Genomic DNA, 11,927 nt, shown 5'->3' with positions numbered 1-11,927 from the left:
AAAAGGAAAAGAAAATGGGAAAAGCTGCTCTTTCCTCCTTTGCTGAGCACTTCCTCGCCCCTAGCAGGGGAGCGAGAGCGGATTTTGCCCCGCTGCCCGTGGGGAAAACCCGACTGTCGATGCCGGGACGCGAGCGGAGCTTCCTCATGGAGCAGGAGGCGATGGAGCAACCCAGCGTGACCATCTCGTGCCTCGAATCCAGAGCCGCGCTCAGGCATTAGGAATTCCCTGTTCCTGCTTCAGGGTCTTAACACAGGAACGGGAGACAGGTGTTTTCCAAGTGGAAGTTTATTTTGTACCAGCTACAGAACAAAAAGGAGGACGGCAGTATCCATCATGACTTGTATTGGATTCGGGATGCAGGGATACGATTCCCCGCTGTCCCGCAAACCTTGGCCAGCGGGAAGAGAAGGCGATTCGCATTCCTTGGGCATTTAATAGGTTGGCCCAGCTTGTAAAAGCCGGGAAGGGCAAAGAAAAGCGGCGCATGGGCAAATCTCAAAATGCATTAAGGGAAAAACAACAAAACTAGTCTCACGCGAGACTCAACCTTCGGCAGGTCTCGGATCCTGACCCTGCCTGGCCGAGCTCTTTACCCATCGGAGCAAATAAAGGCCGGGAAATCCGCACAGTGCGGCGCAGGAGGGGCCCGACACTGCCTCCGCCAGCTCCGGGCGAGCCCTGAGCTCCAGCTCTGGAGAGCAGCGAGGACGGTTTCCCTTCTGAAAACAAGGAATGATGCCAAACTTCTAAAAAATAAGGAGGCTGGGAGAGGGGGAATGGTTTATCTCGCTCCCATCGCCACCTTCAGGGTCGTTTAGATTTAATAACCCAAGACCAAGGTGTTTTTCGTGATAGAGGTGTGTTTTATATCCCGGCTCAAGCCCAGATGCAGAAACCAACTGCAGCGTTTTCACTTCCCGATTCTCATCTTGCAACAAGATTGATTTGTTTGGTTTATTTTTTTGGATTGAAATTGGTTTTTTTCGGTGCTGCAGGGGGAAGTTTAAGGGAAAAAGCCTTTTTTTAGTGATAACTGTAAGAGACGTAGGAGGAGACGATGGAAATCCCGCTCCCTGCTTGAATTCACCATGGATTTTCCCCCCCCAAATACCTGTGTTCAGACAAAACCCTATAAAAGCTCTTTTAAAGACCATCCTGCTGAAATGAAATTCCTAGGAGCTAGATGGCAGTGTTGTCCAAATCCTGCAGCCTCCAAGGAGCCAGAATATGGCTTTTTCACCAGGCTTTTCGTAACCCGGGTGTTTCGCTCGGGGGAAGCAAATCCGGGTGATCCCAATGCGCGGGGACTGCGGGCTCAGAAAGCCAAAATGCAAACGAATGTGGAGAATCCCACTCTTAAGAAACGCAATAGCTTGAAACCGCAGGGAAGCTTAAAAAGTTTATTTACTAACTTAACGCAGGTGCAGGTTTTGAGAACTGCTCGCTCGGATCATCCTTAAAAACTTTGGAGCGTAATATAAGCCCTAAGCACTCATCAGCTGGACCTAATCCTTTTAAGATGTGGCTTTGCACCCCAATTAAAGCACCCTTGTCCACGCGGGTTCCCCCCTCTTTCCCCAGTCATGTTTAATTCCCAGCAAAAGAAACCGCCCCAACAGTGAGTCAGGCCGGCCCAAACAGGACTTGAAGAAAAACCCCGGAAGACGGGGAATATTGATGCAAAAAAGCTTCCCCAGCCACAAAAACCTAACTGTTGTATAAGGGAACCACCCTGGAGATCGGCTGTCTGCAAATGGGGCATTTTTTGGGCTCGGGAAGAGCTCGGTAGCATTCGTGACAAGCGCAAACGTGCCCACACTCGAGAAAGACGCAAGATTTGGGGTCGCTCAAACAGATGACGCAAGCGTTCTTGAGGGCCTCGGCGCCCTCGGCGTTCGTCTCGCGCGGCAGCCGGCCCTGGGCTTGCCTGAATTCGTCTTGCATTTGCTTGAGGCGCTGCTTCTCTCGACGGTGCCGGTATTGCTTCCTCAGGAGGAAGAGGAGCATGGCGCAAGTGGCGAAGCCGAAAACGACCGTGAGGATTTTCCAGAGTCTGACGTTGGACTCTTGCTTCCGCAGCAAGGCGTCGAAATCCAGGCTGCTGAGGTAGTAGCGCATTCCCTGCTTGGGGGGCTGCAGCTTGATGGTGTCGTTGTCCAACACCAGCTCTCCCACCCCCGTCAGCGTGGTTCCCACCTTCAGCATCTGCTCCGTCTCCTGAATGCCTTTGGGACGCTCGCCGCTGATGTAGTGGCCTATGACGTCGGTGAAGGACTGGACGGAAGGGTGAAACTTCTCGTACACCGTCTCCAGGCTGAGCTCGGCGGCCTCCAGGGGTTTCATCACTCTCACGCTCACGGCGCTGCCGCCGTCCTCAGGAGGCACCAGGTCAAAGGGAGTCGCGTTGGTCCGCTGGTGAATGATCTTCTCGCAGTCGTTCCTGGGGAAGGAGGGATTACCGAGCACAACAAACGCAAGCGGAAGCCGGAGTTTTGCACTAGCGCTTCCCCCGGATAAAAAAAAAACAGCAGGGAAACGTAGTATGGTTCGCAGGGCAAGAGCAATAACTCCGTTCTTCGAGTTTGGTGTGAAAAAGTAGCTAAAACTACCACAGGGAAATAAATATGCTGCCTGCTGGTCCCTGTCTGCCCCCCAGCGTGGGATACTGCTGGAGCTCCAGGAATGTGCAGCGGGATTCGGCGCCGCACCACCACCCTGTCTCGAATTCGCTTCTGACCCGCTCCCAAGCGTGGGCTCTCAGGCACCGCTCGCATCCGCGTCGTCCTAATCGGAATTTATCTAGGTGAGACTGACCCCGCGCGTCGCCCAGGCAAACCTAGTCAACGTAATCCGATTAGCTGAGGCTTCGTCCGGGCTCGGAGCGCGTAACCACGCTCCCGTTTCAGCCGCTGCCTTCGACAAGGCTGCTCTCGCTTCCGCGTTCGGCTACAATGCTAGCACGAGATTTATCATCCGACTTCAACCGAAAGCTGCCTGTTACGGCTTCGTTTTCCTGGGGAAGTGTTATATCGTGACCATGCTCAGCAGCAACAACGACTTAGCACTGCTGACAAGCGCTCCAAGCCGCATTACTCTAAGCGTGTGTTTCCTATGGTCCCTATATAAACCCTGCAAGGATACAGCTCGGAAAACAGCAAAACGTACTCTGTTTTAGCAGCTACAGTGGGGCCGCAGCGTATTCCGGACTCTCCGTCCGGCCCCTCTGCCAATTTGGCAATGTCTGGAATCACGTCAGTGTGTAAGACTCCCCTGTGGATGGCTTGCGCTCAGCTGCATGGCCTTCCCACCCCCCCAAAATCAACAAGGAAGATGGTAACCAACTGATTTCCAACTTCAAATTTGGGGAAGGAAGGGCCCTACAGCAGAGAGATTCTTCCCACATGCGGGTAAGCGCCGATTTTACGGCAACACGAGCAAAACCCCCAACTTTATTGATCCGAAACCACATGGGAGCCCTGGAAAAACCTGATGGGACGCGATTTATATTTGCTTGATGAGCAGCCGAGCCGTTTACTCCCAGTATCCACCTCCGTCAGTGTGCGGAAGCGCAGGCAGCATTCAAAGCGGAGCACGGCTTATGCGAGCTGCTACTCGACTCCGCGGACCACCTCCTCGAGGAAGGACGGAGCTTTCGCAGGCGCGGGGCTGCGCTAACTCGTAGGGCTTAGGAGCGGCACGGAAAGAAGCCGGGGAAGGAATTTAGCTGTTGGGCTGTACGCGCTGCCCAAGAGCTGTTCCTCGTCTCCTCCACGGAAAAGGCGGCCGGAGAGGGGAACGGGCCTTCGGGCCACGCTTTAGACGGCTCGTGAATAACTAACCGCGCATGAAATGGCTGCCCTCCTCCCGAAAGGAGGCCCGGGTGCGTTACCAGAGGTGGGTGGTGCGGTTCCACACCATCTTGTGCTCCTGCAGCGTCAGCCTCTGCACCACGCCCCGGCAGCCCTCCACGAACTGGCTGCTCAGCGTCTCCTTGGCCGAGCGCACGGCGCCTGCGACAGGCGGAGGGGGGGTTAAAACCGAAACAAAATTGGGGGGGGGACACAAAAAAGGGGGTGTTAAGGTTAAAGAACCCGCCCCACAAAAAAAAGGGGGTGTTAGAGTTAAAGCCTGCCCCCCAAAAAAGGGGATGCTAGGGTTATGCCCTCCAACCTCCCCCCCTGAAAAGGGGACGCTAGGGTTATGCCCTCCCCCCCCCTCCAAAAAGGGGGCATTAAGGTTAAGCTTCCCCCCCCCTCAAAAGGGGGCATTAGGGTTAAATCCTCCTCCTCCCCCCAAAAGGGGGGGCATTAGGGTTAAAGTTCCCCCCCCAAAAAAGGGGGGCATTAGGGTTAAACCCTCCCCCTTCCCCCAAAAAGGGGGCATTAGGTTTAAAGCCCCCCCCAAAAAAGGGGGCATTAGGGTTAAATCTTCCCCCTCCCCCCAAAAGAGACCTTAGAGTTAAAGCCCCCCCCAAAAAGGGAGCATTAGGGTTAAAGCCCCCCCTAAAAGGGGGTCACGAGGGTTAAATCCTCCACCCCCCCCAAAAAAGGGGGCGTTAGGGTTAAACCCCGCCCAGAAAAGGGGGCGCTAGGGTTATAGCCCCCCCCCCAAAAGGGGGCCCGTACGGGGGGGGGAGCACAAGGGCGCGGGGCCCGCGGCGGGCCGGTACCTTGAATGACGGCGTAGGGCAGGCAGCGGCCCGGCGCCTCGCGCAGCGCCTCGCGCAGCTCCGCGTCCAGCCGCAGCCTCCGGGCGCCCTGCGCGGAGCGGAACGCAGAGGCGGCTCAGGCGCCGCCTGGCCCCCCCGCGACCCCCCCCCGGTCCCCCCTCGCCCTCCCGGCTCGCACCTGGAGGCGGCGGGCGGCGCGGGCCTTGTGCCGGTACGCGGAGTAGAGCAGGGCCGTGACGGCGGCGCCGGCGGCCAAGAGCGCGGCCTGCGCCGCCGACGGCCGCCCGCCGCCCTCCATGCCGGCCGCGCCGTTACCGCGGCAACCGCCCCTCTTCCTCCCCCGACGGCGCTGTTTGATGACGTCACGAGGCACTCTAGCCGCCGCTCTATGGTGACCATAGAGGCGGGCGAAGGAGGGTGCCTCCCTAGCGGGGCGGGGCGGTCCTCCAAGGCGGGGGTGGGGGTGAGGGGGGGCGGCCGGGAGCCCCGTGGCTGCCCCAAACTCAGCCCCCCCCGGCGGGGGGGACCCAAATCCCAGCACCCCCCACAGGCCTCGAGGAGCCCAAATCCCAGCCTCCCGGGGGGGTTCAGCCCCAATCCAGCCCCCCAGACCCTTTTAAGGGAGGGGGGCCAGCCCCAATCCCACCCCGCAGGCCCTTTTGGGGGGGTTCAGCCCCCATCCCAGTCCCCCATGGCCCTTTTAGGGGGGTCCAGCCCCAATCCCACCACCCCAAGACCCTTTGGGGGGGGTTCAGCCCCAATCCCACCCCCCCAGGCACTTTTAGGGGGGTTCAGCCCCAATTCCACCCCCCCAAGACCCTTTGGGGGGATTCAGCCCCCATCCCACCCCCCAGACCCTTTTGGGGGGGATTCAGCCCCCATCCCACCCCCCAGACCCTTTTGGGGGGGTCCAGCCCCAATTCCACCCCCCAAGACCCTTTTAGGGGGGGGTTCAGCCTAATCCCACCCCCCCAGGACCTTTTTTTTGGGGGGGGGTCAGCCCCAATCCCAACCCCACCCTCCCCAGCACTGACGACCTCGTGCCGCCGTGTCCCCTAATTTTAAGACAAAACCGCCCGCGGGGGGGGGAACGCGGCTTTATTGGGGGGGGGAGGGAAGAAGAGGAATTAGGGGGGGGGCCGGGCCTCCCCGCAGGCTGCAGCCCCGCAGCTCGCCGGCCAGCCGCAGCACCTCGGCCCGCCGGCCCTGCCCGAAGGAGCCTTCCTCCCCCCCGCCGTCCTCCTCCTCGTCGTCGTGGTCGTCCTCGCGCTCCTCGCGGATGGCGCCGAGGCGGGGGGCGGCGGCGGGCGCCCGGTAGGCCCGGGGAGCGTTGAGGAGCTTGCGGAGCGGGGCGGCGGGCACGGCGGCGGCGCCGAGGCGCTGCTGCCTGCCGCGGCGCCCGTCGCTCTGCCGCTGCAGGCGCCGGAAGTCGGCGAGGGCGGCGGCGGCGGCCTGGCGCAGCAGGAGGGCCATGGCGCCGGCCGCTTCGGCGCCGGGCGCCAGGGCCGCGTGGCAACGCAACGCCACCGCCTTGTTCTTGGCCTGGTGCCGGCAGACCCAGGCGAAGAGGCGCGGGTGGCGCCCGTCGGCGCCGCAGTGGGTGATGCGGTGCAGCGGGTAGGCGTGCGCCGGGCGCCGGGCGCCTCGCTCGCAAGGCGCCAGGCGGATGCCGTGGGGCCCCAGCGTCAGGCGCATCTTGGTGCCGCCGCCGCCGCCGCCGCTCTTCGCCCAGATCTTGCCCACCGCCTCGTCGGTGCAGCCCTCGCCCTTGGCCTGCAGCGTGGCCGCGTTGCCCAAGTAGCGCACCGTGTAGGTGGGCGCCTCGCCGTTGAGCTCCACGGTGCGGCGGCGGCGGCGGAAGACGGAGCCCAAGCGTTCCAGCGGCGCCTCCGGGAAGAGGTCGGGTCGGCAACGCAGCAAGCCGGCCAGCAGCGAGGCGTAGCCCAGCCCCGGCGCCAAGCTCTTCGCCTTGCCTTCGCCCTCCTTCTCCGCCAGCACGAATTTGCTGCGGCGCCAGGGCAGCATGGCGGCTCCGCCGGCGGCGTCCGCCCCGCTCGGTTTCGCCCCCGCCGCTGCGATGCTCCCGTGGGGATCACGGTTCCCGTGCCGCTGTGATGCTCCGGCAGGTCTCACCGTTTCCACACCGCCACGATGCTCCTGCAGGTCTCACTGTTCCCAGGCCACCGTGATGCTCCGGCTGATCTCGCCGTTCCCGCAGCGCTACGATGCTCCGATGGGTCTCACCGTTCCTGCACCACCATGATGCTCCGGCAGGTCTCACCGTTCCCAGACTGTCGTGATGCTCCTGTGGGTCCCACCGTTCCTGCACCGCCGCGATGCTCCGATGGGTCTCACCGTTCCCGCACTGCTGTGATGCTCTGGCGGGTCTCACCGTTCCCGTGCTGCTATGATGCTCCTGCGGATCTCATTGTTCCCGCACATCTGCAATGCTCCCGCAGGTCCCACCGCTCCCGCACCACCGCGATGCTCCCGCAGGTCCCACTGTTCCCGCACCACTACGATGCTCCCGCGAGTCTCAGCGTTCCCGCACCACCGTGATGCTCCCGCGGGTCTCGCCGTTCCCACACCTCTATGATGCTCCAGCGGGTCTCACCATTCCCACACCGCTATGACGCTCCTGTGGGTCTTGTCATTCCCGCACCACCACGATGCTCCGGTGGGTCTCACCGTTCCTGCACCGCTATGATGCTCCCGTGAGTCTCAGCGTTCCCGCACTGCTGTGATGCTCCCGTGGGTCCCACCGTTCCCACACCGCTATGATGCTCCCGTGAGTCTCAGCGTTCCCGCACTGCTGTGATGCTCCCGTGGGTCCCACCGTTCCCACACCGCTGTGATGCTCCTGTGGGTCTCACCGTTCCCACACCACGGTGATGCTCCCGTGGGTCCCACCGTTCCCACACCGCTATGATGCTCCCGTGGGTCTCGTTGTTCCCGCACCACCGCAATGCTCCCACAGGTCTCACCGTTCCCGCACCGCTAGGATGCTCTGATGGATCTCACCGTTCCTGCACCACCGCAATGCTCCCACAGGTCTCACCGTTCCCGCACCGCTAGGATGCTCTGATGGATCTCACCGTTCCTGCACCACCGCAATGCTCCGGCAGGTCTCACCGTTCCCGCACAGCAGCGATGCTCCCACAGATCTTGCCTTTCCCGCACTGCCGCGATGCTCCGGCAGGTCCCGCCGTTCCCACGCCGCCGTGACGCTCCTGCGGCCGAGCTGCCCCCCTGCTCCACTCCGGTTTGGCAGGTTCCCCTGCCCCGGAGGGGGGGGTCTCTTGGCCCCCCTGCTTCCCGGAGCCCCCCGCTCCCCTCCCCCTGCTCCTGGATGCGGATGCTCCGGCGGCGCAGGGGTGGGGGGGGGAATGCGGAGCCGCTGCGCTGCCGCAGCGGAGCCGGTGCCGCTCGCTCGCCCGCCTGCTCCTGCCGCGCGAACGGCGGCAGCGACGGCAGCGACTCAGCCCTCCATGGGCTGCTCCACCTCCCCGGCATGCGGCATCGAGCCGGCCGCCTCGCGCCCTGCCGCCGGCACCCCCACGAGGGAAAAAAACCCACCCAGGACCCCGGCATCACCCCCCCCCCCCGCAACCCCCAAAATGCAAAAGCTTCGCCGCCGCGGGGAACTCGCACCCCGGCACCGGGGCTCCCCGTCGCTCCCCGCTTCCCGCAGGGGAAATTAAGGCAGAGTGGGCAGCAGTGATTTATTTCCTAGGGCCGGGATGGCGGCAGCTCCTCGCCCCGCGCCGGCCCCGAGGGTTTCTCTCAAAATCCGGGAAGGCCGTTGTAGGCCAAGAGTGTATTTCTTAATTATTTTTTGTATTTTTTTGCAAGCGGAAATACTGCGTTTCGAAGCATCATGGGTGTGTCTGGCTATTTGTAAGGCACTGGGCAGCATCCGAGCGGAGCCTTTATGCCCTGGCTGCCTCCAGAAGGGTCGGATCCGTATTAAATCGCCCGGTTTTCATATTAACAGGGCCTCTTGCAGCAGATATGAAACCTCCCCGAAAGCAGGTGTTTGTTACCTGGTTATTTATAGCTCCCGCATTATTCCGGCAGCAAGTCCCTCCCCGCTCCCCCTGCAACTGCAATATTCCTCTTGCAACCGCAACATTCCTCTTGCAACTGCAATATTCCTCTTGCAACCGCAATATTCCTCTTGCAACCGCAATATTTCCCCTGCAACTGCAATATTCCCCCCTGCAACCGCAATATTCCCCCTTGCAACCGCAATATTCCCCCTTGCAACCGCAATATTTCCCCTGCAACTGCAATATTTCCCCTTGCAACCGCAATATTCCCCCTGCAACCGCAATATTCCCCCTGCAACTGCAATATTCCCCTTGCAACCACAATATTCCCCTTGCAACCGCAATATTCTCCTGCAGCTGCAATATTCTCCTGCAGCTGCAATATTATCCTGCAGCTGCAATATTATCCTGCAACTGCAATATTCCCCTTGCAACTGCAGTATTCCCCCTTGCAACTGCAATATTTCCCCTTGCAGCCGCAATATTCCCCTTGCAACTGCAATATTCCCCTTGCAACTGCAATATTCCCCCTGCAACTGCAATATCCCGCTGGGAATCACATCGGGCTCCCTTTCGGGCTGCCCTGTGTTTCCCGCACCTTCCTTTTGGCAGCCGCGGTGCAGACTGGCATCCTTAACGAGAGCGCGGGTTTAACGACGGACGCGGGAATTGCTTAGGGAAGTTCGCCCCTTATTCCCGGAGGGAAACTCGGCCAGAAGCCCCCTGCAACGGCCCGCGCGAGTGCAGCTCGCGGGTTCGCAGCCGCCGCCGCGCACGGGGATTTTGCGGGATTTCTCCATGGAAGGAAGCTCCTGGCTTTTATATCGCCTTTTTTTTTTTTCAATACCGTCATCACGGGCTGCAGCATTTGTCCCGCGTTTCCCCACCCCGGCAATTCCCGGTATCCGCCCCGCAGTCGCGTGGACACCGAAACCGCCCGGGACACCCTCCTCCCCGGGGCGGCGTTTCGGTGCAAAAGCAACTCTTAAATCGGGATCTTCGATGGGGAGTTTTAACTATTAATTAAGAGGCCTGGAAAAGCTGATTTCTCTTTCTTCCCCCCCTCCGTTTTCAGCCGTATCCTTTCGCCTCGCCGCCGCGGAACTGGTGTTTCCCGCCCCCCCACCCCGCCCTCGAACACGTTTTACGACATTTTCCCGTGGAGTCACGAAACCGCTTTGCTGCCGGGAAAAAAAAAAAAAAAAAAAAAAGCAGCGATAGAAAATATTCTGCCGATCCTATCGGAGCCTTTGGAAACGCGGGGCCTAAATAAGAGGAAAAAGGGGGGAAAAAAACGGTGTCGGGGGGGGGGAGAAACGGGGAACGGGAGGGCCGGGCCTCGGCGGCTTCCCGCGGTCTCGCTCGGCTTCCCGCGGCGCCGAGCGGGTTCCCACGGCGCCGGCGGAAACGTTTTTCCGGGCCCGGCCCCCGCGACGGGGGCGGGGGGGGGAAGCCGGGGAAATATTTAACCACGGGGCGCGGGGAAGGCGGCGGGGCGATGGAGCGGGGCTGCCCGCCGGAGGCCGAGCGCCTCGGGGCGCTGCTGCGGCGCAGCCGGGAGGCCAAGGCGGCCGCTTACTGCCCCTACAGCCGCTTCGCCGTGGGCGCCGCGTTGCTCACCGCCGGCGGCCACATCTTCTCCGGTAAGCGCCCGCGAGGCTCCATGCGGCGAGCTGGTTTTTTCCCTTTTTTTTTTTCCTCCTTTTCCCTTCTTTTTATTTTCCTGCTGGAGAAAAAGGGGGAAAAAAAAAGCCTCGAAGTTTGCTCGCGAGCGCCGAAGCGTTTCGGCCGATTCGCCCGGCTCGGCGGGTTTTTCCGCCCCGCGAGCGGCTCGAAGCCGGCGGCGTTAGTTTTAAGGGGGGGGAATGAACCCCCCCCCTCCCTTTCCCCGCTTTTCCGTAGGCTGCAACGTGGAAAACGCCTGCTACAGCCTGGGGGTGTGCGCCGAGCGCACGGCCATCCAGAAAGCCGTCTCCGAGGGTCACACCAGCTTCAAGGCCATGGCCATCGCCAGGTAAGGTGCTGCGTGGGGGGGCTTTCGCGCCTCCCCTCGGTTTTGGGGGGGGGGGGGATGCTGCCCCCGAAACGGCTTCGCCCCCAAAGGGGCCGGAGACGAGGGGGCCGGTTCCCGTTGTCCGGCCTCAGCTTCGTCCCCGCTTCTCCTTGGCCAGCGACCTCGAGGACGACTTCATCGTGCCCTGCGGCGCCTGCAGGCAGGTCATGCGAGAGGTAAGCGGCCCCCCCCCCCCCCCGGTCCCCCCCCCCCCAAAAAGCGCCGTTCCCGCAGCGTTGGGCGCCCGCGGGAAAATCCTGGGCACCGTTCCCGCGGCGCCGGGAAGGGGGCTGGGTTTTGCCCCCCTCGCCGATTTTGTCACCTTCCCCCCCCCCACCCCCCCAAGTTCGGCAAGGACTGGGACGTGTACCTCACCAAACCCGACGGCACCTACGTCGTCAAGAGGCTGGAGGAGCTTTTGCCGCTCTCCTTCGGGCCGGAGGACCTGAGGAAGCTGTGATTTTTTTTTTGGGGGGGGTGGTGGAGGGGGAGACACCAAAGCTACGCTCGCTGCCGCCGGCCGGATCCGTAAATCACGCAGAGCCGTAAGTTTGGGAAAAATGCAAAGCCGCGACTCGGAAAAATGCTGAATTCTTCAATTTTGACCAAGAAGGGAAAGCGAAAAGGAAAGGTTTCATAAATCCCAGGGTTGTTAATAAGCTATAGACTGTGGCGTACGGGCAATCCGGATTGTGCAATTTATTGCGACCGGGCTGTCGTCACCTCAAGCGCGTCCTCTGCTCATCGATTGCCGGCTTCTGTTCCTTGCTTTTCTTTCTGTCCGAAGGCATGGACGGGGAGGGGAGATTTTGGGGGGCTTTGGGGGAGTAACGCAGCGGGTTTCGGTTTCCAGGGCAATGCCACTTTGTGACTGTCCTTTTAATTAAATGATGTGCAATGAAAAAAAAAAAATTTGGATGAATTTTCTAATTGACAGGGAGGGTGGTGCACGGGGGGGCTGTGCACGGGACCGTGCACCACACAGCGCCCTGGCCGTGCACGGGGCTGTACATGGGGCCGTGCACGGGGCCGTGCACAGGACCATGCACCACGCAGCGCCCTGGCCGTGCACGGGGCCGTGCACAGGACCATGCACCACGCAGCACCGTGGCCGTGCACGGGGCCGTGCACAGGACCATGCACCACGCAGCAC

At 61.3% G+C, this 11,927-nt stretch overlaps 3 protein-coding genes across 3 annotated transcripts; 1 reads left to right on the top strand and 2 right to left on the bottom strand.

Annotated features, from left to right (window-relative positions):
* Positions 1-272: 272 nt before the first annotated feature.
* On the bottom strand, positions 273-4,986 carry MUL1 (mitochondrial E3 ubiquitin protein ligase 1). The gene is made up of 4 exons (XM_067311115.1): positions 4,851-4,986; positions 4,673-4,760; positions 3,893-4,013; positions 273-2,443 (listed from the first exon to the last, which is right to left on the bottom strand). Exons 1-4 carry the CDS (start codon positions 4,968-4,970, stop codon positions 1,711-1,713), a joined length of 1,062 nt encoding a protein of 353 aa, XP_067167216.1. The 5' UTR covers positions 4,971-4,986; the 3' UTR covers positions 273-1,710.
* Positions 4,987-5,770: 784 nt separating this feature from the next.
* Positions 5,771-7,455, bottom strand: FAM43B (family with sequence similarity 43 member B). The gene has a single exon (XM_067311290.1). The coding sequence runs from the start codon at positions 6,695-6,697 to the stop codon at positions 5,771-5,773; it is 927 nt and encodes a 308-aa protein (XP_067167391.1). The 5' UTR covers positions 6,698-7,455.
* Positions 7,456-10,207: 2,752 nt separating this feature from the next.
* On the top strand, positions 10,208-11,665 carry CDA (cytidine deaminase). The gene is made up of 4 exons (XM_067311012.1): positions 10,208-10,364; positions 10,624-10,735; positions 10,893-10,950; positions 11,121-11,665. Exons 1-4 carry the CDS (start codon positions 10,220-10,222, stop codon positions 11,232-11,234), a joined length of 429 nt encoding a protein of 142 aa, XP_067167113.1. The 5' UTR covers positions 10,208-10,219; the 3' UTR covers positions 11,235-11,665.
* The last annotated feature ends 262 nt before the right edge of the window (positions 11,666-11,927 follow it).

The sequence above is a fragment of the Apteryx mantelli genome, chromosome 26 (assembly GCF_036417845.1).
Source record: "Apteryx mantelli isolate bAptMan1 chromosome 26, bAptMan1.hap1, whole genome shotgun sequence".
Taxonomy (NCBI): Eukaryota; Metazoa; Chordata; class Aves; order Apterygiformes; family Apterygidae; genus Apteryx; species Apteryx mantelli.
Note: the sequence above shows the minus strand (reverse complement) of the source record. Positions and strands in the feature narration are given on the sequence as shown.

Coding starts and splice junctions, on each gene's coding strand:
- FAM43B (XM_067311290.1), bottom strand. CDS start 6,697: ATGCTGCCCTGGCGCCGCAGCAAATTCGTGCTGGCGGAGAAGGAGGGC.
- MUL1 (XM_067311115.1), bottom strand. CDS start 4,970: ATGGAGGGCGGCGGGCGGCCGTCGGCGGCGCAGGCCGCGCTCTTGGCC. Junction 4,014..4,672: donor GCCCTACGCCGTCATTCAAG/GTACCGGCCCGC, acceptor CGCCTGTCGCAG/GCGCCGTGCGCTCGGCCAAG. Junction 2,444..3,892: donor AACCGCACCACCCACCTCTG/GTAACGCACCCG, acceptor CTCCTTCCCCAG/GAACGACTGCGAGAAGATCA.
- CDA (XM_067311012.1), top strand. CDS start 10,220: ATGGAGCGGGGCTGCCCGCCGGAGGCCGAGCGCCTCGGGGCGCTGCTG. Junction 10,365..10,623: donor CGGCGGCCACATCTTCTCCG/GTAAGCGCCCGC, acceptor GCTTTTCCGTAG/GCTGCAACGTGGAAAACGCC. Junction 10,736..10,892: donor AAGGCCATGGCCATCGCCAG/GTAAGGTGCTGC, acceptor CTCCTTGGCCAG/CGACCTCGAGGACGACTTCA.